The sequence below is a fragment of the Mirounga leonina genome, unplaced genomic scaffold (genome assembly GCF_011800145.1).
Source record: "Mirounga leonina isolate KUSES-001 unplaced genomic scaffold, KU_Mleo_1.0 Mir_115, whole genome shotgun sequence".
NCBI classification, from domain to species: Eukaryota; Metazoa; Chordata; class Mammalia; order Carnivora; family Phocidae; genus Mirounga; species Mirounga leonina.
In genome coordinates this window covers 54,568,642-54,595,875 of record NW_023270268.1, presented here as the reverse complement: position 1 = coordinate 54,595,875, position 27,234 = coordinate 54,568,642, and the positions used below count along the sequence as shown (strand labels likewise).

Below are 27,234 nucleotides of genomic sequence, written 5' to 3'. Positions count from 1 at the left end.
GCGCATCCTGGCGGCCATGAAGGGCTCACCCACCTTGCTTGGTGACCAGATTTGAACTGCCCTGGGAAAGGCATAACCTCAAAAGAGGGAGTTCTGTAGCTCAAGCAGACCCTGAAGGAGCTGACAGCCGGAACCTGATCCTGAACATAGTCCCCTTAGCGGGGCATCTAATCCTTCCTTGATGAGGATCTGGGGGGTGCACCTCTATGTCTACCAAACTCAGAGGAAAAGCTTAACGCATCACAACAGCCTAAAAGTCCTACACACTCTGTGACTCCATTACTTCTCTGACCTCACCCCCTACTTTGTGCAGTCCCACTGGCCTCCTCACCGAGCAAGCTCCTACCTTCGGGATTTTCTCCCTGCACTCCCTCTGCTTTCTCAGATACTCATGACATGCTCTTTTGCCTTCTTTATATCTTGGCTCAAATAGTACATTTCAATGAGGTCTTTTCTGACCTCTATTTTAAATCTTTCTCCCTGCTACCACCCGATTGTAATACTCCCAGTCCTCCATCCTGCCCCATTTTCCTCCCTAGAATTTATCAGCTTCTGACATACTAGATAACTAGTAGCTTATCAATTTTTCATTCTTTATCATCATAAGTTCTGTGAAGACAGAGTAGTATTTTCTCCCTGTTGTGCTCACTGACTTATCCTCAGTACCTTAGCCAGGCACACAGAAACCCTAAACAAATGAATGACTACACAAGAGCATGTGAGCCTTCTGCCTCGTCAGCTCTTTCCACAAGCTCAGGACAAGAGAGGATTCCATGCATTTTCCTACCTCAGAAGGAAGGACCCTGAATATACAAAGCTCTCATACCATCTCTATTAGATGCAACATAATTCTTATAATTCAATCAACAATAAGGATGCTTTAATCCTAAATTCCTAGAACAATCAAACACTCCCACTAAATTTTTCCACCAAATTCACATGGAGACACTAGGCTGATCAGAACACCCAACTACAGTCTCAATTATCAGTAAAGCCCTTGGTTTCACCTGCAGTTTTATAAGAAGCCCACTCTTTTACCCCCTGCTGAGATGTCAGTAGATTTTTGTCCCCCTCCTCATTCCCTTTTCCACCTGGGGTGCTAGCCTTGAGAAACTAAGCTACTACCATTCTTTTTCCCATTATACCAGGTTCCACTAGCCAAGCTTTTTAGGAAACTACCCTGCTCCATTGGTTAAGAGTGGCTTCATGGATCCCCCACCTAACAGATGGGTGCCCTTTGGGACATGGCCTAATCAGCCCATGCTTAGTCTCCTCATGGGGTACACATCACTTAAGGCACTGTAGACCCATAAAGCTCTGTGCTTGGCACATTGATAGGACCTAGGAAACAGTGGTTATTATGGCTCCATAATTCCCAACATTTCTCTCTCCTGCCTGCCCCCACTCATCTTGGTCATTGGCAGCAGCACCACTCTCAATTTTTCCTTCTCCCTGTGTCCTTCTTCCAGGTCTTACAGCATTCTTAAACCTTCTAGTTTAGGGGTGCCTGGGTGGCTCAGTCAGTTAAGCATCCGACTCTTGATTTTGGCGCAGGGTCCTGAGATCAAGCCTGGCGGCGGGTTCCACATTCAGCAAGGAGTCTGCTTGAAATTCTCTCTCTCCCTCTGCCCCTCCCCCTGCTCATGAGCTTTCTCTCTCTAAAATAAGTAAATCTTCTTTTAAAATTTAATAAATGAATAAATCCTTCAAGTTTATAGTCTCCTTGCCTCATTTTAAACCCTTTTGTAAGTCTACAGCTGTAGAATATATTAATGCCCAGGACTCAAAATGGAGTCCTTTGGGGCTGGAGTGGAAGATAAAAATGGATTGGGCGCCCACTCAGAAGGAGCGTCACATGGAGACGACAGGAGACATGCTCCCCCTTCCAGAGTTTTAAGTCTCTCACTGCAATCCCAGAGATCATCCCAGAGTCCTACGTCCCAACAGGGAAAGAAAATGTGTAGTTCTCTGAAACAAGATGAAACATAAAACATGGTATTTCAGGAAGCCAGTTTCTTAAGAAATCCAAGTCATCATTTTATTTACTTTGCAACTGTTGTTTTTGAAGGTGCAATCCAAAAGCAAAAATAATCTGTGAGCACCACCTTGTGGAGAGATCTACAACAACCACATCAATCTTTATTCACTGAACGCGTATTTAAGGTGCCGGTGCTGGGGAGAGAGCGATAAACAGACAAAAGTCCCTGGGTTCATGGAGCTTAGTTTCTAGTGGAAGACAGAAAATAAACAAGATCAGTAAGTGAAATACATGGGAATACATGATATATTAGAGGGTGCTGAGTGCCGTGGAGAAAAACAAAGCGGGGCAGGTCAGGGTATGGGGACTGCAATTTAAAATTTCACGGCCGCTGGAGTGGGGGGTGGGGTGGGAGGGATGGGGTGACTGGGTGATAGACACTGGGGAGGGTATGTGCTCTGGTAAGTGCTGTGAATTGTGCAAGACTGTTGAATCTCAGATCTGTACCTCTGAAACAAATAATGCAATATATGTTAAGAAAAAAAAAAGAAGAAGATAGGAGGAGGGGAAGAATGAAGGGGGGGAAATCAGAGGGGTAGATGAACCAGGAGAGATGATGGACTCTGAAAAACAAACTGAGGGTTCTAGAGGGGTGGGTGGTGGGAGGATGGGTTAGCCTGGTGATGGGTATTAAAGAGGGCACGTACTGCATGGAGCACTGGGTGTTATACACAGACAATGAATCATGGAACACTACATCTAAAACTAATGATGTAATGTATGGGGATTAACATAAGAATAAAAAATAAATAAATAAATAAATAAATAAATAAATAAATAAATAAATAAATAAATAAATTTCATGGCCAAAGAAGGCCTTACGGAAAAGGTGGTATTTGAACAAAGGCTTGAGAGAAAGGCAGGGGCCAGTCATCCAGTTACCTGGGATAAGAGCCGTGTAGATAGAAAGGCATACACAAGGCCATAAGTGGACACATGCTGGGCAAATTTGAGGAATTAGCGCTGAAGGCAACACCCAGAGCAAGTGTGGAGTAGATGGCAGGAAAGTTCGAGAAAAAGTGGGGGCCACGTCACATGAGACCTCTCTGATCATAGTAAGGATTCAGCTTTGACTCCAGATGAGACAGGAGCCTGAAGAGGCTGTGAGCAGAGAGAAGTAAGATGATCCAACTTTTTTTTTAACAGGATTGCTTTGTTAGAAGGAGTCAAGGGCAGAAATGGGGGATACTGCCTTTAGACCCAAGCAAGAGTGGTGCCTGCCCCAGGCCCCATGCTTTAGAGGGTTCTGCATAAAACAAACACACAACATGTAAATTTACGATAGTGCCCAAGGCACCATTTTTAGAGATCAAGGCTCAATTCTAGCACAGCACAGCCTGCAGTCTTAAATATGTATTTCTAATACTACCACTTGCAGGCCCTGGGGAAACTCTTCTCCGCACCTCTAACCTAATGTGCATCAAATAAAAAATGACCATCTCCAAATACCATCAAGGCTAATGGGTTGTACTGCTGCGAACATAGGAGATGGACACTGCTTTGGGGTGTGCGCAGAGTTTGAGCAGTGAATGTGCTTAATTAAGAGAAGTACAACTTATCAACTTCCTAAGATTATATCTCAGTTGTGCTGAGCATCCATTTCCTTGCTCTCTTTGTGTTCCAGTTTATCATTCTTGAAAATTGCTTGGTGTTTGCAACAGTTGCATGCTTAGTGGCTGGAAATATTAAATATTCGCATCGCCCTAAATTTGTATTTATGCAGGTCCAGACAGAAAATTCATGATGGATCTAGATTCTAGAATATTGTGTTAAGAGACGGCGAAAATGGCAATAGAAGTGACCGCCGTTTATATGATAAAATTTAAATATTTGCAACCCTGTTTACAATAGTGATAATGCATTATGCACAACCCCAATTACAATTTCTGAACATGATATGTACAATTTGTGGTTCATTTCCAGACCTTATGGCTAACTCAGCTAAACAAATGTTCACCAAATTGAAATTAACTTTTAAAAGTTAATTTTTTAAATACAATGATTCAACAAAAGTGGTCTAATTTGATCAAAGTATCAATAGAACATGAATTATGTGGAATCTTGATCATGAAAACATGCATTTTGCTAAAACTAAGTTTTAAAAATAACATCTAGAAGATAAAGATATAGTAATTCATCAATTAACATCTTTCTCTTACAACTCATCCAAATATCACCCGCCAGACACACACAATAGTAAGGTAGTCATATTTGATGTTTCATTAACTGTCAGTCATAAAAACTATAGCTTTTTCTTTCACTTTTTCAACATAAAAATATACATTAAAGCAAGAGGATAGAACATATTTTAAATAAGTATATTTTAAATGTATATATAAATCTCAAAAGGGAATCATGTTTTCAAAGTTTATTTGTCCGGCAGAGCAAGACCATCATCCATTTCCCAATTTAACTCACTAAGGCTTGCAAATGTATGTAACTATATGCCTTCATTGAACCAAGTTCAATTTGGAGTCAATAAATTAGTTTCTTTTAAAAATGAGGCCGCCAAATTATTATATATTCACAATCATTAAATATTCATACCACAAGTGAATTCCCAAATACTCACCTGTTCACTGAATAACCAGAATTAATTATTATAGACATGATGATAATGAAGCCAAAGAATTTATCCAAATTAAATGTCCTTCCATGAAGGAAAGAAGGCTGAAATTTTAGATCAATAGTGATTTAATTTTACTCTTGTATCTTTGGGGGACATTTAGTTTTTCTAAATACAATAATCTGATGAATGGCTGGATCTTTGCTATGACTGAGCAATATCTTTATCAACTTTCTTTTCATCTTTTACCCAACATACAAGTCTATCTAATACAGGGTTTTTTTATGGGCAAACCTTTACAGTGACTCATTTTAAAGACAGTTTAGCTAGTCTTTAGCATTCTTTCTGTGTATTCTCCCTGAATTCTACTAACATGGGAATAGCTCCATTTTGTTGGAAGGCAATCCTAACAGTTTCTAAACATTTGAGAGACACCCACCCATCATGTGTCACTTGTTAGCCTTACACTCACACAGAAAAGAGTTGCACACATTGATATGAGATATAGAAGATATTCAGTAAGAATATATTTATTAATTACAGACATCAATCATATTTCCATACAGGTATTATCTAAATGGCATGAGAAATGCCATTATAATGCTAAATGAAAAAAAAAGCTAGCTACAAAGTTAATAGATACGTACTTTCAAATACATATAAATATATTATTTTAAAAAGGTGATGTCTTAAGGGACACCTGGTGGCTCAGTTGGTTAAGCATCCAGCTCTTGGTCTCTACTCAGGTCACAATCTCAGGGTTGTGAGATCAAGCCCCACCTAAGGCTCTGTGCTGAGTGTGGAGCCTGCTTAAGTTTCTTTCTCTCTCCCTCTCCCTCTGCCCCTGTCCCATTCTCCCTCTCTTGCTTGCTAAAAAAATTTTTTTTTAATTTTTAAGAAAAGGTGATGTCTTAAAATAGGCATAATAATTGACTCTAGGGGATATAATTTCTTCTTACTTTTTCTGCATTATTTTTATAATTACAAAAAAAATAATGAGTTACTCTTTTTAATCGTGCTACCTTATGTTGCCTGACTTATTCCACTGAACCTAAACTACAGTGTTGGAGACACAAGTTTATGGTGAAATTCCAGAATTTTCCTCTGGGTACAAAAGGAACCCGGTAAAAATGCTGTCATCCTCAGGGCTGACATATACCCCGTTCCAATCTTTTGAAACTTCCAGCCAGACTTGGTCCCCTGCATTTAATTTCAGGATGATGAGGAAAGAGGCCTGGTCTATTTCATGACCATAGAGCGTTTCTCTGGATTTGAACCTCTTCCTATTCCAGGCCACCAGGCTGATGTGAGCGGGTCGGCCCCTCACAGTGACGTGGTAGGAGAAAACATATGCCCCAGGAATACTACAGTTAAATTTGCCGGTGATGGGGCTGTAATTCCCTTGGTCATTATAGAGAACCTTGTCAAATTTGATAGGGATGTTGGGAGGAGGGAAAGGCTTTGATAAAGCAGCACTGAAAGCTGACCGCTGGACTCTGGCTACCTCCCCCTTGGAGCCTTTGAGGCCCCGAGAGCCCTTTTTGCCAATAGATCCTCGGATTCCTTTGCTCCCAAGCTCACCTTTTGGCCCTGCAGGTCCCACAAGACCAGGGGGACCTAACTCTCCCTTTTCTCCTTTAACCCCTGGGTCCCCTGGGGCCCCGGGCAGGCCATCTGGGCCACCTTTGCCTTCCATTCCAGTATCTCCTTTGCTACCTTTTTCTCCTTTCAGACCCTCCTCCCCTTTTTCTCCTTTTCGTCCCCTCTCCCCAGACTCTCCGCAGTAGCCCTTATCCCCCATCTCGCCCTTCTCGCCCTTGGCCCCAGGCTCTCCATTCAAGCCTGGTGAGCCCACAGCCCCCCGGTCTCCTTTATCTCCTTGGGTACCATTTGCACACGTGTCCCCCTTGGAGCCTTTTTGTCCTTTCACTCCCGCCAGTCCGATGTTTCCTCTATCCCCCTTAGGACCAAGGCCACCTGAAACGGAAGATTAAAATAATGTTTAAGGATCACATAGACTATGAACAGAACCCTATCATCACCGAGCTCACGGAACAGAAACGAAACCTCATGCCTGGGACTGGAAACCTGACTTTCGCCACAGCCACGTCTGTGCCGTTCAGATCACGCTGCTCTCTCACACGGGGAGGAGTTAATGCCACCAAGAAGCCAGGGCTTCCATTTAGAGCTCATAAATCTGGTTCTATCTTTCTTTCACTTTTAAGGCAATAAAGAGTTTCGAACTATAGTGGCCCATTATGGTCCATTACACTTTGCATTTTGGCCCCACCCAAGTATTCTCCTAAATCTCCATTACGCCCTTCCAAACCCAAAATCTTACTGGCAAAGAAACGGAAACCCACAAAGATTCAGGGATCTTTTTCCCAAGGACAGCTAGACTGAGGTCACGAGTTCAGATGCTTATATCTAGTCTCCAAACTACCAGACCAGTACTTGCTACACTCCGGCAATCAGTAGTACACGGAATTATTAGAATAATAGCAATTCATATTTCATCTTACCTCCCGGATAACTTTAAGCACAAGCAGGAAGAAAATTAGGAGCTATGCTGTGCACATGACTGTACAGGATAGATACAGTTTATGCTCTACCTGGTTCTCCAGGTTTTCCTGGGTATCCTGGAACTCCACTTGTTCCTTGGTCCCCACGTTCTCCTTTTAATCCTGAAATGATACCAAGATTACCTTTCTTCCAACTACGGTAGCTATGATGTAACTAAGATCCATTTCCCAACCATGTCACATTCCAATGCTTCCCTTACCAAAATGCATAAAGGTAAAACCACATGGAAAAATGATATATTGAGCATCATTAGGAATATTTTGTCCCAGTTGATGGTAAAACATTTAAAAGAGATTTGGGGATAGTGCCAATCTCTTCAAACAGAATTCAGCTTTTCCAACCCCCCCCCCCCGCCCCGCCACATTCACATAGCTCTTCAAATCTCTCATGAAATTCATGACATTTTGCCTTGTGTTATTTATGTATGTGCTTGTGTTTTTCTTCTTATGAATTTTGAATGACACTGAAAACAACCCCTTCTTTATATTCCCCACAATGCCTAAAAAAACAGTGTCACCACCATGTAAGTTTAAACAAAGAGCACAATATTCTGCAGTTAGCTAAAACCAATCATATCAAAAAACCTTTCCAGGAAAGTAAATATAAATATAGATACAAATATAAATATAAAGTCCTTGACATAGAACATAAACGAGAAACCAATTTTCATTTTGTTTGGAAAATTTTTCATACACACTTTAGACAAATCGTAGAACTGTGAGAATTTATGTTTGAAAAGAAATCTAAACATGCAGGTTTTTAGATATTTGCCAGGATACCACAAAGTGGCTTTTCATATTGGGCCTGGCTAAAGGCCCATCCTGTTATAGTACAGTCACACTGAATTTATTTTAATTATAAATAATCATAGTAAAATAATAGTTAACTCTTATTGAGCATTTCCTTTGTACCAGGTAATGTTCCAAGCTCTTAACATGATTTTTTAAAATTTAATCCAGCCTTTTAAATTCAAAATGAATTCTTATTTGATATTAATACAGCCTCTTGTATAACAGGGAGGCTCATATAATAGAGCACATGTCATTAATTGGAACATTTTTCACTTACAAAAATGTATAGCATCTCCCTTCACAAAAGGTAGAGCAGATTTTTTTTATCACAGAAAAAAACTGAGGCATGAGGGGCACCTGGGTGGCTCAGTTGGTTAAGCGTCTGCCTTCAGCTCAGGTCGTGATCCCGGGGTCCTGGGACTGAGCCCCACGTTGGCCTCCCTGCTCAGTGGAGAGCCTGCTTCTCCCTCTCCCTCTGCCACTCTCCCTGCTTGTGCTCTCTCACTCTCTGTCTCTCAAATAAATAAAATCTTAAAAAAAAAACCTGAGTTATGAAAGTTTACAAATTTGCAGAGTCAAATATGACTGCATATAACATTGGTTGGCATCAATTTGCCAACCATGTTATTTATGATATAACTAACTCTTTTTGTTTTATTTTGCTAGGGAAAAAGATCTCCTAAGTCAAGTTACAAGTCATGAGAAGAGACTCCCCCAGATTTCACAAGACGAACTAGAGAAATTCCACCATAAGCTGCTCAGCAGTTTCCTAAGTAGCTAATCCCCTCCCATTACCATTCCACATAAAATTTACAATTTGGAAATTAACCCATAGGCCATCAGGAAAATGTCCGGATCCCTTTGGAGAGAACTGAACTCTGACTGGAAGTGAAGGACAATTCTATTGCCCATGCTTGTCAATACTCATATGCCAACCATCACTGCACAGTTACTCTGGTTCTCAAATTCATTTAAGGAATTTAACTGCTTACACTGGATGTACTTAATCAGGTTGTGGTCAACCAGAATTGCAGTCATTCAACTCATTTATTTTTCTAACTTTCAATCTTAACCAAGAGTCCAAGCTAAGTCTGGAAGTAAAAGGAAAGTAAAGTTGCCACTTTATAGAGACTGGCTGAATGAATTTCTACTTTTGATCCTTCATCAAAGCATATTCTTAAGAACCTTATCTTATGATACTTCCCTGTTTTTTCTTCTACTTCCAGAAGTCTAGCTTCCAAAAAGTATGAATCACTGGGGAGGTTCATCACTCATCTTTATTTCACAGGGTTTTCTGCTAACATAATTCAGCCACAAAAGGATTAAATGTTTCTGAGAGTGAAAATCGCATAACTGACAAGTGTGAAGTAGCTCTCTCACCTTAGCATCTTTTTTGAGTAATTACTTCACTGAATGTTCTACCAGAAATGAGTTAGACAGTTTCTGAGCCATGTGGAGGGTGATGTATAGATGATATTAGGTCTTTTGACATGTGACACTGAGGCTAAAACATTTAACTTGAGGGATAGATGGTATTCCTACAGGCTGGCAGTTTTCACTGAGGAATTTCTAAATGTCCCAGTGAATCTGTAACCTTCCCTCAGTGTCTTGAAGCACTTAGAGAACCAGGGATTTCCCAGGGCAGGACACCCTCCTGGCTGATGCATCTATGGAATTATAGAATTGCTGAGCTGGAAAAGATCTATGAAAGCACACATAACCACAAATCTTCTTTGATAATAAACAGGGTATAAGTAAATATCTAGACTATTCCCCCTTGGTTTCCAGATAAGGTAAAAGTCCAAGGTCATTCTTACAAGCTCAATTTCTTTCATTTTAATTCAGTCCTCTTCCCACCATAGGCATTGCCTAGATTTGAGCGAGCCAAAGGCCATGTCCTATTCTCCTTAGCAGAGATGCTACCCACCTAAACAGAATGTTCTATAGGATTGCCTGCTCTAGTTAGTTCTATCTAATACAAAATTAATTTGCCTCATAAGTAAGAGCTCACTCAGTAGTATATAAGAAAGGACACGCCCCCCCAGAGACTACGCCCTGTGGCTCCCAGTCACTAGGTCAGCTGTGTGGCCAATGAGAGACAGAAAAGATGTGTGAGAGCCTCCGTGTATGCAGGGGGAGGGAGATGGAGAGAAAGAGAGAAATGTTACCAGGAAAGTGTAAAATTTTTCAATGGGCTATATATAAAGTTAACCTTTTTATATTGAATGTAACTTACAACATGCTTTACCAAGTTTTTGCATTTTTAAAAGTGGTTCCACCTACAGGACACCTGTGTGGCTCAGTCAGTTAAACGTCTGCCTTCCACTCAGGTCACGATCCCAGGGTCCTGGGATGGAGTCCCGCATCGGGCTCCCTGCTCAGCGGGAAGCCTGCTTCTCCCTCTCCCTCTGCCACTCCCCCCTGTCCATGCTCTCTCTCTCAAATAAATAAATAAATCTTTTTAAAAAATTGTTTTATCTGCAAGAATATGGTATTTACTTTGCAAGTTGCTTGCCTGAAAAATGATGCAGAACACATCTTGAGTTTTGACATGAAATCAATATAATTACCTACCCTTCTCTCCTTTTTGGCCTTTTGGACCTTGGGGTCCGACAATTCCTGGTGGCCCTGGGATCCCCATATCACCAGCCTCTCCCTTAAGACCTGGAAATGAGATTTAAAAATCATCAGGATAAAAAAAATTCTCTTTTGAAATGCATTAGTTCTGAAAAAAAAATTTTTTTTAAGCAGTCATTTTATTGAGACCAATGACTGTCAGTGTCCTAATAATAAAATCTTGGTAAGAATAGGGGCACCTGGGTGGCTCAGTCATTAAGCATCTGCCTTTGGCTCAGGTCATGATCCCAAGGTCCTGGGATCGAGCCCCACATCAGGCTCCCTGCTCAGCAGGAAGCCTGCTTCTCCCTCTCCCACTCCCCCTGCTTGTGTTCCCTCTCTCGCTGTGTCTCTCTGTCAAATAAATAAATAAAATCTTTAAAAATATATATATGGGTAAGAATAAACTACTACATAACTCTCAGGACAATATTTTTGTCTGATTTGTAATTTCGTACTACCTGAATAGATAAATTGAGCCCATCAGTACTTGTCACTGGATTCGTGGCAGCAATCAAATGATTCAGGGAAGCAGTGCCATATCGAACAACAAGAACAAAATGATTATCTGGCTCTTCACCTCATGTGGACCACACTTTCAAATTGGAAGTAAAACCACAATACCTAGCACTTTTGGTTTTCCCATTCACTCGCTTATGCAATTCTTCAGGAACTATTGCTGAGGCAGCCAGCCGTACACCAGTACCCTGCCAGGTGCTCGGCATCAGCCATCGACATCCCAGCTGTCCTTTCCCCCATGGAGCTGAGGAAGGTATCACATTGTAGTTAGTGATGTCAAAGAAAATAGGAAGATCCTAGTATAGATTGTGGTAAGAGAACTAATTTATGGGAGCAGAGGAGACATCCCTGAAAAAATGGCATTAAGCTAAGATCCAATGAACAAATTAGGATTTTCTGAAGCAAAAAAAACCATAGATGAGTATTTCAGGAAAAACAAGTATGGAAAAGACCACAGTGTTTTCAAGAAACTGAAAGAAGAGCAGAGTGGGTAGAGCTAATGATCAGATGAAGGAGGCTGAGAGGCAGGCTAGGGTCACACGGTGCAGGGCTCAGACGTCATTGGGTGTCCTGTCTCATCCAGGCAGTGCAGGTCCTTTCCACTTACCTGGGCCACACAGGGACCCTGAACCTAGGATAATTACCCTTCCTGCACACCCAGCCTTGTTCGAGCCATAGGAATTCTTTCACAACCCCTGACTGGAATATTTTATGGCCAGGTTCATTGGAAGTTAACTATAGAGATAAGTGAGCTCAATAAAATTGTACTATTTCATCTTAATTTTTGTCACTAAGGCCAATGGAGTGGAGAAAATTATATTCAACAGAATTTTTCTTTGAAAAAACACTACATTTGTTTGGAAGAAAGTGCTTGTGATGGAGGTTAAAGCCAAAGGCAAACTCAAATAAGCAAAGGTGGTGATTAAGTTCTGTGTAGAAAAAAAAAGGAGAGCAGAGAGGAAAGGAGTGAAGGAATGGGCAGTGCAGGCAGAAGCAAGCAAGATGGCCAGTTGCGGTCCACTGTGCAATGTCCCCCTTCCTCACGAGTCCCAAATGCCTGGTGTGGTTATACTCCTGAGGGAAATGATAAAGGGCAGCATCCAGGTTGGCACAGGGAGCACATGGAAACCACATGGGAGGGCACAAGGGGCAGCATCCCTCCCTCATCCATCTAGGTGACACATGCATGTGGGTGAGATTGGTATAAATACTGTAAGGCTGGACATACGGGAAGAGCAGGGGCTTGATGGTGCACAAATCTGACTCCACGTTCGACACTGAGAGGGAGTATAACCTCTAGAATTACCTAAAACTCTTGGAAATGTGATTAAATCATTCACTAAAATGCAATAATATTTTTAACAGTTTGTGCAAGATTAGACACAGTAAAAAGTGCTTAATGGTTCTTGGCGCATAGTAGGTAACTACAATTATAACTGAACCAAATGAGAGAAGCTGGAGATAAAATTTCACACAGAATCTTACCTTTGCTATCTATTAGCTGTATCTGTACACTTTAAGACATTTACATTCAGAAACTATTAGGCTTGTGACTTTTAAAGTCTATAATTAGTATCTACAGTATAGTGGATTATAGTGGATAATGTGAATGTCATGTATGCAATGTGTTGTGTGTGTGTGTTCATGTGGCCAAGAACTGAAAGATAATGAAGAAAAAATTAAAATAGTTGTGTTTGAGTAGGTTCATTTTCATTTTCAAGTTTGATTAATGTCCCTCTTATGCTAGATCTCTAATTTTTTTAACAAAACAGTATTTTTGAAACACTGGAAAAGCTAGAACAAATGTCTATGAATCTCAGAAACAAGACCCTGTCGGGCTACTTCCCAAGATAGGAAAAGGCTCCTACTACTGGAAAAAGAAACACAGTTTATTGAGCATTTATCCTATCCCAGGTACTGCACTGAGCCTTTCTATATCTATTACCTCATTCCGTCTCTTGATGACCCCATGAAGTTGGTATTATTCTTATCCCATTTTACTATTTTGAAAACTGAATACAATAGGTAATGAAGCTTCCCCAAGGTAGGACTGTGAGAGACAAGACATTCTGAGCTTTTAAACACTACGCTCTGTGCAGAACCAGTCAGACTAAAATGCATGAGCACCCGAGGCAGGCAAAGAATTTGGCATGTCTCCAAAATATTTGTCCTATGTATTTAAAGGAGAGACTGAGCTCTGAGAACAGCCCAGCTAATCCACTGATCGGTAAAACAAAAGCTCTGATGCGACAGACCCATGGCCTTAGAAGACAGTTTAGCAACCAGCTGTGTTTACTTGACCATGCCCTTGGGGGTCTTCACCCCCCAAGCAGCTCCCCAGACAGATACGATACTAAGAGAAATTCTGGTAAATGTAATTTTCTCAGTATCATTGCATTTCCAATAATGTTTCAGCAACCCAGAAATCTCTGTGCCCTGACCACTGCCCAACAACCGTACCCTTTAATTCCAGCTCTGCATGAATATTGATCACATTCCCCAAAAGGTTCCTATTATAAGATAAAATGAATGAAAAGCTTAACGAAGATACACAATTCCTGATTTTATAACTTTAAGTTCTTTTGGCAAGACACAACAAATATATCTATATAGTCATTTTTCCCCCAGGGGATAGCAAATTTGAAATTGACATTCTGATCTCAATTTTACCTGAGTTATCTGCTATATGACATGTAAAAGCTGAAATGTATTACAGTAAAACTCAGCATATGCATCATGTATATATTAAAGGTATCTGGAATTTTGAAATACGTAACCATGATCTTCAATGGAGAAAACTGTGGGGCAAGGATACAGTGTTGCCCTGGAATTTCAATGAAGAGCAAACTGAATCCTGCCCCTTATTCTCCACCTCACAGACATGCCATTTCTAATCCGAACTACAAAAAGCACTCCAGAAACCCATCAGTCAGCACACACTCTAACTAGACAGCAGAATTTTCACTTACCCTTTTTATATCGGCCATTAATGAGATAACTGTACTGCTAGGAAATGCATAATTTGAAGAACCGTGTGCCAGCACTTGGGTTGGTAGCCCAGTTTCTGCTCTCACCAGCACTTTCCAATAGAACTTTCTGCAACAATGGAAGTGCTTGTATCCGAACAGCCCAATATAGCAGTCATTGGCCACACGTCACCACTGAGCATTTGAAATGTGGCTAGTGTGACTGAGGAACTGAATGTTTAATAGTAATCTTTATGTTTATTTTTATTAATAGCCACACATGTGGCTAACAGGCAACACAGCACCCATTTGCATTTGTCACCATGTTACACCTAGGCCTGTCACCATTTGTAGGACACGCAGAAACCCTCTGGGCAATTCTGCCTCCAACCCACCTCTCAACTCCAAGGATACACAGGTAACAAATATGGCTTTGGGTATTGTCAAGTACCTGGCTTCCCAGTCTCTCCGGGTTCTCCCTTTTGCCCTGGTACAAATGAACAACAATCACAGCAGTTCAAAAAGAAATCGGCCGTGTCAAGAGTGAAGTTTTCAAAGGGGAAGAGACTGGCAGCACCAAAGGCAGAGTCTAGGGCGAGGGGGCTTGGGGTCGGTTCTGCCAGTTCAGCCACTTCCATGAAAGGAATTTCCTCTTCTTCTGGAGCTGGGCCACTGGACGGCTTGAGACCCTTCGGCATCTCTTTTCCCTCAGATTTCTTCGTAAATTTGGTATGTGGTGTGGTCTTTGCTACTGGGTCCATACCAGCGATCGCCAAAATAATTAAAATGGCACAAAGCCAAGAAAACATCCACATATTTGAGGCTGGAAGAAAGATATAATGGGAATAAATACACCTATTACATGAGATCCAATGCAATTAGTAAGTGATATAAACATATAAGAAGGAAATATAGATTCATATATGAAACATAAGAATAAATGTTATGCATAATATTGAACGATATTTTTAATGTATTTTAATGCAAATATATGCTTGAAGCACAACAGGATATTTTATTTACTTAAAGTATTTATTATAAGGAACATTTTGCTTCAATTCTCCTTTCTGGTTGTTTTCCTAGCATTACATGTTCTAAAATATTGTTCTCAATACTTCAAATTATCTCGCCAACTAGTAAACATGATCTATAATAAATGCAACATGACTTAATAGCTTATACACCCTGTGGAGAACAAATATGTATAATTTCCTGACTGACCTCACTCAGATTTATAGGAATCAAATACATTTGTATTAGAGGGAGATGAAAAATACTGAGCTGAGTAGTTTATTCCAGCAAACTCAATTATTTCAAGAAAAAATACTGGTGAAAGAGTCCTTAAATCTACTAGGGCTAATGGTCCTGTTCTAAGAATAATTTTTTAGACTCTACTGTAATAAATGGAGAGAGAGAGAGAATAAAATATCATAAACTTGAAAATATGCTATGTCCTTAGATTCTTCACATGTCATTTAACTCTCCAATTCTTTGCTTTATAATTTGAGGAGTTTTTCTGAAAAGTCACATTTATCCTTGTATTACTTTAGTGGGGCAAAGAGTGACTCTTCTTATTAAGGCTTTTATTAACCAGAGGGATATGATATACAGTTCCCAATGAAGTGAAATTGTGAAGTTCTTAGTGGTGTGGTACCCAGCAACTCTCAGCAGTCCAGAGGCTGCTAACAGATGGCCAGGGTTAGAAATGCATGTTTTCTGGTTGGAAAAAGGAAGAGTGCAAGGGTAAAGAAAACAGAAATAAGGACAGTGATAACACCTAGTATGTACAGAGCTCCTACTATGAGTCGGAGCCTTACATTCATCAATCCAATCAGTTCTCAAAACAGCTCTGCCAGGTAGAAGACACACCATTGATCGCCTTCACGAATAAGGACACAGGGACCAAGAGGTTAAATGCCTCACTCAAGATCACACAATCAGGAAGTTGTGAATTCAGAACTGAAATCCAGGTCTGTTTAACTTCAAAGGCTCAACCCTTTCCCACGAATCACATGGCATTTATAAGGATGAGATTAAAGAACAATAAATCCAAGCATAGGATCAATGGAAGAGCTAGAGAGGAGACAGAATAAATCAGAACAGATGAGAATGGACAATGATAGGATGCTACATTTCTAAAATCATATAAAAATCCAAAAATGCTTACTTTCCTTCAAGCTATCTTTGCTACCATATTCATCCACTCAGCCAATATTTACTGAATATCAACAATGTCACAAGCACTGAGAAACAAACATAAGCCATGACCTCTGTCCTCAGGGAGTGTACAGTCTACCAGTAAAGATGAAAAAGAACAAAAGCAAAGAGGAAAGTATGAAGGGCGAATGATCACACTGCATTTCCCCAAATATAGATCCCATGCCCCTTTCTCCCCCCAGGCCCCTGCAAGAGTGAGCACATAAACCACGGTTACCAAACATATCTATCCAACTCTCTGTCTCAAAATAAATAAATAAATCTTAAAAAAAAAAAAAAAAGAATGAAACTGGACCACTTTCTTACAGCATACATAAAAATAAACTCAAAATGGATTAAAGACCTAAATGTCAGACCTGAAACCATAAAAATCTTAGAAGAGAACACAGGCAGTAATTTCTTTGACACTGGCCATAGCAACTTCTTTCTAGATATGTCTCTTGAGGCAGGGAAACAAAAGCAAAAATAAATTATTGGGACTACATCAAAATAAAGTTTCTGCACGGTAAAGGAAACAATCAATAAAACTAAAAGGCAACCTACAGAATGGGAGAAAGTATTTGCAAATGACATATTTGACAAAGGGTTAGTATCCAAAATATACAAAACATACAATATACACACACACCCCAAAAAATAATCCAGTTAAAAATGGGCAGAAGACAGAATAGATATTTTTCCAAAGAAGACATACAGACAGCCAACAGACCAAAGATGCTCAACATCACTCATCATCAGGGAAATGCAAATCAAAACTACAATAAGATACCACCTCACACTTGTCAGAATGGCTAAAATCAACAACACAAGAAACAACAGGTGTTGGTGAGGATGTGGAGAAAGGGGAACCCTCTTGCGTTGTTGATGAGAATGCAAACTGGTGCAGCCACTCTGGAGAACAGTATGGAGGTTCACAAAAAGTTGAGAATAGAACTACCTTATTTACCCAAAGGATATAAAAATACTAATTCAAAAAGATACACACACCCCAATGTTTATAGCAGCATTATCTACAATAGCCATATTATGGAAATAGCCCAAGTGTCCATCAACTGATGAATGGATAAAGAAGATATGAGATAGATAGGTTAGATAGATAGATAGATAGATAGATAGATAGATAGATAGATAGATAGGTAGGTGATAGATAGAATGGAATATTAGTCATAACAAAGAATGAAATCTTGCCATTTGCAACAACATGGAGCTCGAGAGTATTCTGCTAAGTGAAATAAGCTAGTCAGAGAAAGACAAATACTGTATGATTTCACCCATATGTAGAATTTAAGAAACAAAAGAAATGAGCAAAGGGGTAAAAAGAGACAGACAGACAGACAGACAGATAGACCAAGACTATAGAGAACAAACTGCTGGTTACCAGAGAGGAGGTGGGGGGCGGGGGGGAGATGGGTGAAATAGATGATGGGGATTAGGGAGTGCATTTGTTGTGATGAGCACAGGGTGATGTATGTAAATGTTGAATCACTATATTGTACACCTGAAACTAATATTATACTGTATGTTAACTAAGTGGAATTTAAATAAAAACTTAAAAACTCAGGCACAGAAAAGTTAAGTAGCTTGCCCGAGATCACAGTGTGAGTAAGCAATAGAGTTACAATTAACATCTAGGCCCATATGACTCCAAATCAGCCATGCACTTTCCACTGTGCCACACTGCCTGGGGATTAATGTGTGATTATTGAGCCTGCAGAAGGAACTAAGTTGAACCCTTCATGGAGCTCACCTCTAGGCCCTTCAGTAGAAGAAAGTGGTTTCCCACAGAGAAGAAACAGGAACTTAAAAATGGGAGATATGAAGAAGAGAGATGAGAAATCTGGTTCTGACAGTGGAATGTATTAGTGTGGAGCAAACAAAGTTACAGAGGGAAACATTCAACCAGAAACTAAAGAGCTACAGAAAAAAATGAGCAGAGCAACTAATATAAGGAAAGTGCTCAGTGTCCCTATTTGAGAGTGTGAATTGTCCTCATATATGTTTTCCTTGCATTGTGACTTCCTGCTTCCCAATTTAAATATAGATATTAAAGGATAATATAGTTGGTACCTTAAGACTATGATGAAGCTTCCCAGGAATCAGAGATGAGGAAAACATAAAGCCCTTTGAAAAACAGCAAAGCAAAAGTTGATAGCAAGCTGACGGTACATATATATATTTCTTTTTAATTGGAATTTTTTCATGTTTATACAAATACATAAAAACCTAACCAAAGAAAACTTCCACAGCGAGTTAAGCACGTAAGGACTTCTGACCAAATTTTAAGTCACAGTAACAGTAAAACATAACTCAAATGCTAAGTCTGAAGTTTAATACAGGTATAAACCTTAACAGAGAGATTAGAAGTAAAGATTTAAAAGGAGGTTGAAGTCCCTGATAAACACAAATACAGTAAGCCTTTTTACTCATCCTGAAGATCGGCTGGGCTATAAGCATTTCAAGAGCAGGAAATTAGGTCTCTCTCTCTCTCTCTTTGTGTGTGTGTGTGCGCACGTGTGTGTGTTCCCAGTGCATAATGTTTGCCAATTATACATATCCCATAAAAGTTTGCTGAACCAAAATGAAGTAAATGTAGTAGATTGCATTATATTCTCCAGTTTTCCACTCCTCCCTGTATTCACACTCTTTGATTTTGCATCATCTTCCACAAAAGAAATGAGGTCTATACTCCATACTCTTGACTTTGAGTTCAGCCATGATGGGACTTCAGCCAATAGAATGAGGATAAGTGACAGGGTGCCATTTCCAAGCCTAGGTCTCAAGAGCCTTTATGTGTTTCCACTTGCTCTCTTGCACTTTTTGGTCATTTCCATGAGAAGGATGTACATGGCCAAGCTTGCTGGTCACAGAGAAGGATGAGAGACACGTGGAGCAGAGCCGCCTCAGGTAAGCTGCCCTAGCCAAGCACAATCTGGGTAACAGTCCCCAACTGATCCACAGACACATGATGAGCCCAGGTGAGACCAGCTGAGGCCAGTCTAGATCAGACAGCCCTCATGAATCCCACAGACATATGCCAGTTATCTACCATGGTGCAACAAACTACCTGAAATTCAGTGGCTGAAAATAACCATTTTATCATAGCGCACAATTTCATGGGTCAGGAATTGGGCCTGAGACATCGGGCTTAGGATCCATGAGACATCAACTTAGGATCACGTAGCAGTGTTCAGCTAGTGCATGGGCTAGTCTGGAAAGGCTTCACTACAAGTCCAGTACCTTGAGAGAAATGGAAAAAAACTGGGCTCTTCAACCACCCAGTCTCTCTAGCATGCCAATCTCAAGATTGTCAAATTTCTTCAGTCATGCCTTAGGGCTCCCAAAGAGAGTATTCCAAGAACATGGAAGTGGCCAATCCATTTAGGCTATACCTGAGAATGGCACAAAAGACACTTTCATTAAGTTCTATTAGTCACAGCACTCACAGAGGCCAGCCAGACTCAAAAGGAAGGGGCATCGGCTCTCATTCTCAATAGGAGGAGTGCCAAACAATCTCTGGCCATCTTGAATCCACCACAGACACTCAAGCTATAATTTGTAAGCCATAGAGTTTTGACAATGTTGGCAGCAAAGGCTAACTAATACCAATAGTTCCAGCCTCTGGCCTAACATCATATTTGCTGTCATTGAGACAAAACTGACTAAGCAGACTCCAGGCAGCACCATTTTATCTTTACCCAGCAGCAGACCTCCTGTGTGCTCCTCCTTCTCATCCATCAGCTCCCATAGTCCTGGAAGTTGCACCCATTCACAGTTCCTGAACAGAAGCTGGGCCAACCCTTGTTGAGATGCTATCAGAAGGGATCTTGAAGATTCTTCAACCTTGAATGCCCCTTCTAACCTTGAGATTCTATGATGTGGTTTTATAACAGTAGATATTTCATCAATAAGTGAAAATTTCTCATAACATAAAATTTCACTCTAAATATAGGAGACATTACATTTCTTCTACTGATAAACCTTTCTCTCTCATTAAGATAGAGCCCATGCTTGGGAGAACATTCTTTGAAGATCTGTTAGTTCTTTTCCCAATAAAGGTAGGTATTTACACGGACTTAAAAGTCTACATTTGTAAAATGACTTGGCAAGTTTCATGCTGAGTCTAGGGCCATGGATTATAAAGAAATTTAGGGTATTATGCTAAGTGAAATGAGTCAATCAGAGAAAGACAATTATCATATGATCTCACTGATATGGGGAACTTGACAAACAAGGCAGAGGAACATAGGGGAAGGGGAGGAAAAATGAAACAAGACGAAACCAGAGAGGGAAACAAGCCATAAGAGACTCCTAATCTCAGGAAACAAACTGAGGGTTGCTGGAGTGGTGGGGGGTGGGAGGGATGGGGTGGCTGGGGGATGGACATTAGAGAGGGTATGTGCTATGGTGAGCGCATGAATTGTGTAAGACTGATGAATCACAGACCTGTACCCCTGAAACAAATAATATATTATATGTTAATAAAAATAAATAAATTTACATTGAAACCATGAAAAAAAAAGAAATTTAATAACTGACTAGCAAGTACTATACAAAGCCACTGGCTTTGTAGATAGTCATGAGTAAGGTTCAGCTCTTCTACTTACTAGTTGTTTCATTTGGAGCAGGTTACTCTATGTCTCTAAGTCTTGGTTCCTCAATTCTAAAATGGAGATAATAGTAGCTTCATTTTGTGTGGTTGTGAAACTTAATGAGATAATGCATGAATAGCTCTTAACATAGTGCCCTTAGTAACTATGGGCTATTATTTTTAGTGAGGATTAGATCTAATGAAATTAACTAGCCAGAAATAGTATTTCAAAGCCGTGACAGGTATTTCCTATTCTCATATTGTGTCAGACTGCCATCTGGCCCCATTTCCACCTTCTTTTATGTACTCCTCTCTATCTCAAGGACTCAAAGCCTGAGAAATACTTTTCCCAGAATCTCTTGTCATCAGGGTTCCAGTTTAGTTTCTGACATTGAGAGACATTTTCATAAGACATAGAAGACAGAAAAATAGCAGAAGCCATTATTCTTCTGCTGGCCACAGTTGGAATGCATGGACTTGGGCAGAACTGAAGTTTGGCACACCAACATCATTTCCTGTCTTGGCTCTGTGGGTGGCTGTGACCACGGGCAGCAGTTTTCTGCAGTTTCTACCCTGGGCATCAAGAACAAAGTCCCAGGGGCACCTGGGTGGCTCAGTCGTTAAGCGTCTGCCTTCGGCTCAGGTCATGATCCCAAGGTCCTGGGATCGAGCCCCACATCGGGCTCCCTGCTCTGAGGGAAGCCTGCTTCTCCCTCTCCCACTCCCCCTGCTTGTGTTCCCTCTCTCGCTATGTCTCTCTCTGTCAAATAAATGAATAAAATCTTAAAAAAAAAAAAAAAAAACAGTCCCAATTGGGAACAGTCCCAATTCTCTGAAGGCTAGAGGCAAACCTGGCAGCTAGTGGCAGCCCTGTGCCCCTCCCCTCTTCAATGACTGCATTAGTACCCAATTACCTATACTAAATCCCAGATTTAATCCTGTACTTAATCTTGAATCCTGTATCATTCTTCTTTTCAATTCACTTTATCTCTATTCCCTTTATTATAAACTCCCAGCCTGTCTTATCCTATCTCATATCCAATCCTATATTCTCTTTCTTCTTACCCCACCCACTCCTTGGCCACCCATAACATCTTAATCCATTAGAAACTAACTGGATCCAATTATGTCCCAAAAAGTTTTGTCAAAAGGTCTTTGCACAGGGGAGCCTGGGTGGATCAATGGGTTAAGCATCTCACTCTTGATTTTGGCTCAGGTCATGATCTCAGGGTTATGAGATCGAGCCCTGCATCGGGCTCCATGCTCAGTGGGGAGTCTGCTTGAGATTCTCTCTCTCCCTCTGCCCCTCCCCCCCACTCTAAAATAAAAAATTAAAATCTTTTAAAAAAGATCCTCCCACAATGTTTTGAGCCTACAAATGTATAATCTACACCAATGTTGTATTTCAGGTGCATTCTTTTTTTTTTTTTAATTTTTTTATTGTTATGTTAATCCCCATACATTACATCATTAGTTTTAGATGTAGTGTTCCATGATTCATTGTTTGTGCATAACACCCAGTGCTCCATGTAGAACGTGCCCTCCTCAATACCCATCACCAGGCTAACCCATCCTCCCACCACCCGCCCCTCTAGAACCCTCAGTTTGTTTTTCAGAGTCCATCGTCTCTCATGGTTCATCTACCCCTCTGATTTCCCGCCCTTCATTCTTCCCTTCCTGCTATCTCCTTCTTTTTTTTTTTTTCTTAACATATATTGCATTATTTGTTTCAGAGGCACAGATCTGAGATTCAACAGTCTTGCACAATTCACAGCACTTACCAGAGCACATACCCTCTCCAGTGTCTATCACCCAGTCAACCCATCCCTCCCACCCCACCCCCCACTCCAGCAACCCTCAGTTTCTTTCCTGAGATTAAGAATTCCTCATATCAGTGAGGTCATATGATACATGTCTTTCTCTGCTTGACTTATTTCACTCAGCATAATACCTTCCAGTTCCATCCACGTTGTTGCAAATGGCAAGATCTCATTCCTTTTGATGGCTGCATAATATTCCATTGTGTACATATACCACATCTTCTTTATCCATTCATCTGTCGATGGATATCTTGGCTCTTTCCACAGTTTGGCTATTGTGGACATTGCTGCTATAAACATTGGGGTGCACGTACCCTTTCGGATCCCTACTTTTGTATCTTTGGGGTAAATACCCAGTAGTGCAATTGCTGGATCATATGGTAGCTCTATTTTCAACTTTTTGAGGAACCACCATACTGTTTTCCAGAGTGGCTGCACCAGCTTGCATGCCCACCAACAGTGTAGGAGGGTTCCCCTTTCTCTGCATCCCCGCCAACATCTGTCATTTCCTGACTTGTTAATTTTAGCCATTCTGACTGGTGTGAGGTGGTATCTCATTGAGGTTTTGATTTAGATTTCCCTGATGCCGAGCGATATTGGGCACTTTTTCATGTGTCTGTTGGCCATTTGGATGTCTTCTTTGGAAAAATGTCTTTTCATGTCTTCTGCCCATTTCTTGATTGGATTCTTTGTTCTTTGGGTGTTGAGTTTGATAAGTTCTTTATAGATTTTGGATACTAGCCCTTTACCTGATATGTCATTTGCAAATATCTTCTCCCATTCTGTTGGTTGTCTTTTGGTTTTGTTGACTGTTTGCTTTGCAAAAGCTTTTTATCTTGATGAAGTCCCAATAGTTCATTTTTGCCTTTGCTTCCCTTGCCTTTGGCGATGTTTCCAGGAAGAAGTTGCTGCGGCTGAGGTCGAAGAGGTTGCTGCCTGTGTTCTCCTTTAGGATTTTGATGGACTCCTGTCTCACATTGAGGTCTTTCAACCATTTGGAGTCTATTTTTGTGTGTGGTGTAAGGAAATGGTCCCGTTTCATTCTTCTGCATGTGGCTATCCAATTTTCCCAACACCATTTGTTGAAGAGACTGTCTTTTTTCCATTGGACATTCTTTCCTGCTTTGTCAAAGATGAGTTGACCATAGAGTTGAGGGTCCATTTCTGGGCTCTCTATTCTGTTCCATTGATCTATGTGTCTGTTTTTGTGCCAGTAATTTCAGGTGCATTCTTGAATGCTGATCGAAGTATAAATATAAAGACTTTGAAAGGGCACCTGGGTGGCTCAGTTGGTTAAGCAACTGCCTTCGGCTCAGGTCATGATCCTGGAGTCCCTGGATCGAGTCCCGCATCGGGCTCCCTGCTCCACAGGGAGTCTGCTTCTCCCTCTGACCCTCCCCCCTCTCATGTGCTCTCTCACTCATTCTCTCTCTCAAATTAAATAAATAAATAAATAAATAAATAAATAAATAAATAAATAAATAAAGACTTTGAAATAATTTAAGGCTCGTGGATATATGTGGATCGGTTGTCAGGCTACAAAAATGATGACCTTTTCTGACTTTATACAGAGCAATCTTCCCCCTCTGACCTCTGTATAGTTATATAAGATTCTAAGATGGACTTTTATGTATATAGCATTCTTTTCCTATCTTAATAGTTACTTTTAATTTTTCACATTTCATTATAACCGATATTCCATGCTGTGCTCCTTTTCATACCCAAGTTGCACATCATTCTTTCATTCTTTCCATCAACAAATGTTTATTAAACACTTACTCTGAGTCAGACATTGTATTATAGGCAGGAGTTAGAGCAAAAAATATCTGCTGTCAGAAAGCTTATATTTTAATGGCAGTGATAAATATCAGATGGCAAAAATGATCAATATTTCAGACTGTAATAAGCACGATGGAGGAAATAAATAGGGGTATTTAATAAAGAGTGACAGAGAAAGATTGTTTCAGACAGGTTCTTAGAGAAAGCCTATTGGAGGAAGTAGGCCTTAAGCTGATAGGAAGGCCTGAGGAAAGAGCACTGACAAATCAGAAGGAGCTAGTCACAGGAGGAGCAAGAAGAGCTTTCCAAGCAGCTGGAGCCCAGTGTGCCCTGTCACAGAGAGAGCAGGAAGGCCAGAGGCTCTGCATGTCTGGGGTGAGAGAGTGAGAGAGAGCCTGGCATGGTTTCCCCAGGACACACCGAGTAGCTGCTATAGACCGTCCCATAAGGATTTGGGCTTTGTTCTACAGGCTACAAGAAGTCACTGAATGTTCGAGCAGTTGAGAGACCCTGGCTGCTGTGTGGAGGGTGGTTGCAGATGAGACAAAACAGGAAGCAGTAAAAGCAAGTGGGAGCTGCTGTAGTCCAGGCGGTAAGAGACACAGAGGCTCACATTTTTGTTGCCATTATTTCATAAATTAAAAAATCAACCCCTTCCAGAAAATAATCATTATTGCATTTAATATCTATCTGAAAAGTGCATTTGCAACTTAGTTAAATTGGAATTTAACTTTACAGTTTGTGTCTAGAAGGTTTCTTAGATTGTGGCGTTAATATATATCACCTTGAGAAAATGAAGATAAGAGACCACAGTAGGAGTCTACATGTGGGAAAATTCTAGAAGACTATGATTAATAATTACTTTCCCTTAGGAATATGAGATGAGGTTTAGTCATTGGTCAAGGTTTTAGTTTAAAATACACAATGAATCTGAGATAATTTTGCACTAGGCAGCACAACCTAGACACACAAATGTTTGCATAGGAATGATTCTAGTTAACTTTTGTCTCCCTAAGACCAGAGTAATGAACCCCTAGCTGCTCTGAGTGGATTTTAGGAATAAAGTGAGATCTTAGCCCCAACTGCTGATATAACTAGCTTGAGTGGGATGAACTGGGTTGGGCTGAGAGGCTTTCCCTGTGCTCAGTTATGGAAGGAAAAGAGGCAGGGTTCTAAGATGCCTGAGCTCCAGTCAAGACATGGGGATGACCTCAGGGCTTGTTCATCCTGCAGGGATGTCGGCCTCCCCCATGAATTTCCTGCTTCAGGAATAATCCAACGTAGAGTGGAGAGTTAGGGGCAGCAGCTACAAGGGATCACTACCGTCACACCCACTTCCTGTGTGGTCACCCTCAGGCGGAAGGTCCAGAACAAGGAGGAAAAGGAAAATGGGGAAGGACAGTTGCTGCCGTGACTTCCTTCTCTGCTGGAGAGCTACATCCATCCATTGACCGATCTTATTCTCCTTTCCTTTGTAACATGCCTGGTGTTGAGCTCTCAATGCTAAGCAACCTCGAGGGAGGATTTCTGATCAGCTGTTTCCTTCCGCCCCATTCTTCCTGGGAACTCAGACGGGCCTTCTAAAGCTCAGATTTTGAGCTCGTTCACAAATGTAACGCCATCAAAGGGAAGAAGGAGAAATTTTGTAATGGCAGATTCTTATTTCTCACTTGATTTTTTAAGGGCAACTCCAGAGTGATTGTAATCAGCTCTGATAAGCTTTGCTCATCCCTTTGTGTTGATAGATGCAGCAAAAGCACCATAATTTCTATTATCCAGAAGATACTACTTCTCCCAGAGTGTCTAAATAAGTGAATCCATTACAATTTTATTAAGCACATTGAATATCATATTACATTTCACCAAGTTAAATGTTTCTTGTATTTAACAAGGGTGCGGTAAAATAAAAACCTTTTCAGCATTTTTCTGTTAGATAAAGGGATTGGTTTTGGTTCAGAATCTAACACTAAAAAAAAAAAAAAAAAAAAGTCCAGCAGCAAGTGTGGATACTGTTTTTTTCCGTCAATGCATGCCACCACTTTCTCAGTTACTCCTCTTCTCCTTCCACCCTGTCTTAAATCAAGGCAGTATGGCAGGAAGCAGAATGTTCCAAATGGCAAGTGAGGCCTGTGGCACAGGATTGGGTGCAGAAAAGGAACTGCACTCAGCAGAGCTGGGAGCAATCAAAACAGGGCAGGACAAAGTAATAATTCAGGTGACTGGTTGGTGGAAATGCAAACTCACCCACATGGGTGAGTAGACAGGTTAAAAATATACATTAAATTTAGACATAAAAATAAACCCTCACGCCACATATCCAAAACATAAACGAAAGCTTTAAGCATGGGGTTAGGCAAAGCCAAGAACAAAATTATTACAACTCAAATTTCATCTTTTTTCATTTTCTTCACAGGGATTCCAAGTGTCCGCCAAAGGAGTTTTCCTACTTTAGGGATAGGGAGAAAGGAGGTGAGGAGAGCACAGTGTGAACGTCCACGTGTGCAGCTTTTGATAATTTTTGGGCTGATGCAGTCCGCTGGTTGTAAGACAGCCAGGGGGAGCTGTGTGTGAAAGGTGGGGGGTGGGGAGCTGTGTGTCAAAGGGGGTGGGCTGTGTGTGAAAGGTGGGGAGGACTGTGTGTGAAAGGTGGGGGGGAACTGTGTGTGAAAGGTGGGGGGAACTGTGTGTGAAAGGTGAGGGGGAGCTGTGTGTGAAAGGTGGGGGGAGCTGTGTGTGAAAGGTGTGGGGTCT

The 27,234-nt window shown here is 40.8% G+C and overlaps 1 protein-coding gene across 1 annotated transcript; it reads right to left on the bottom strand.

Moving 5' to 3' along the window:
* Positions 1 to 5,682: 5,682 nt before the first annotated feature.
* OTOL1 (otolin 1) lies at positions 5,683 to 14,894 on the bottom strand. Its single transcript, XM_034989699.1, has 4 exons — positions 14,531 to 14,894; positions 10,553 to 10,642; positions 7,217 to 7,288; positions 5,683 to 6,581 (listed from the first exon to the last, which is right to left on the bottom strand). The coding sequence occupies exons 1-4, from the start codon at positions 14,892 to 14,894 to the stop codon at positions 5,683 to 5,685; spliced, it is 1,425 nt and encodes a 474-aa protein (XP_034845590.1).
* Between the last annotated feature and the right edge of the window lie 12,340 nt (positions 14,895 to 27,234).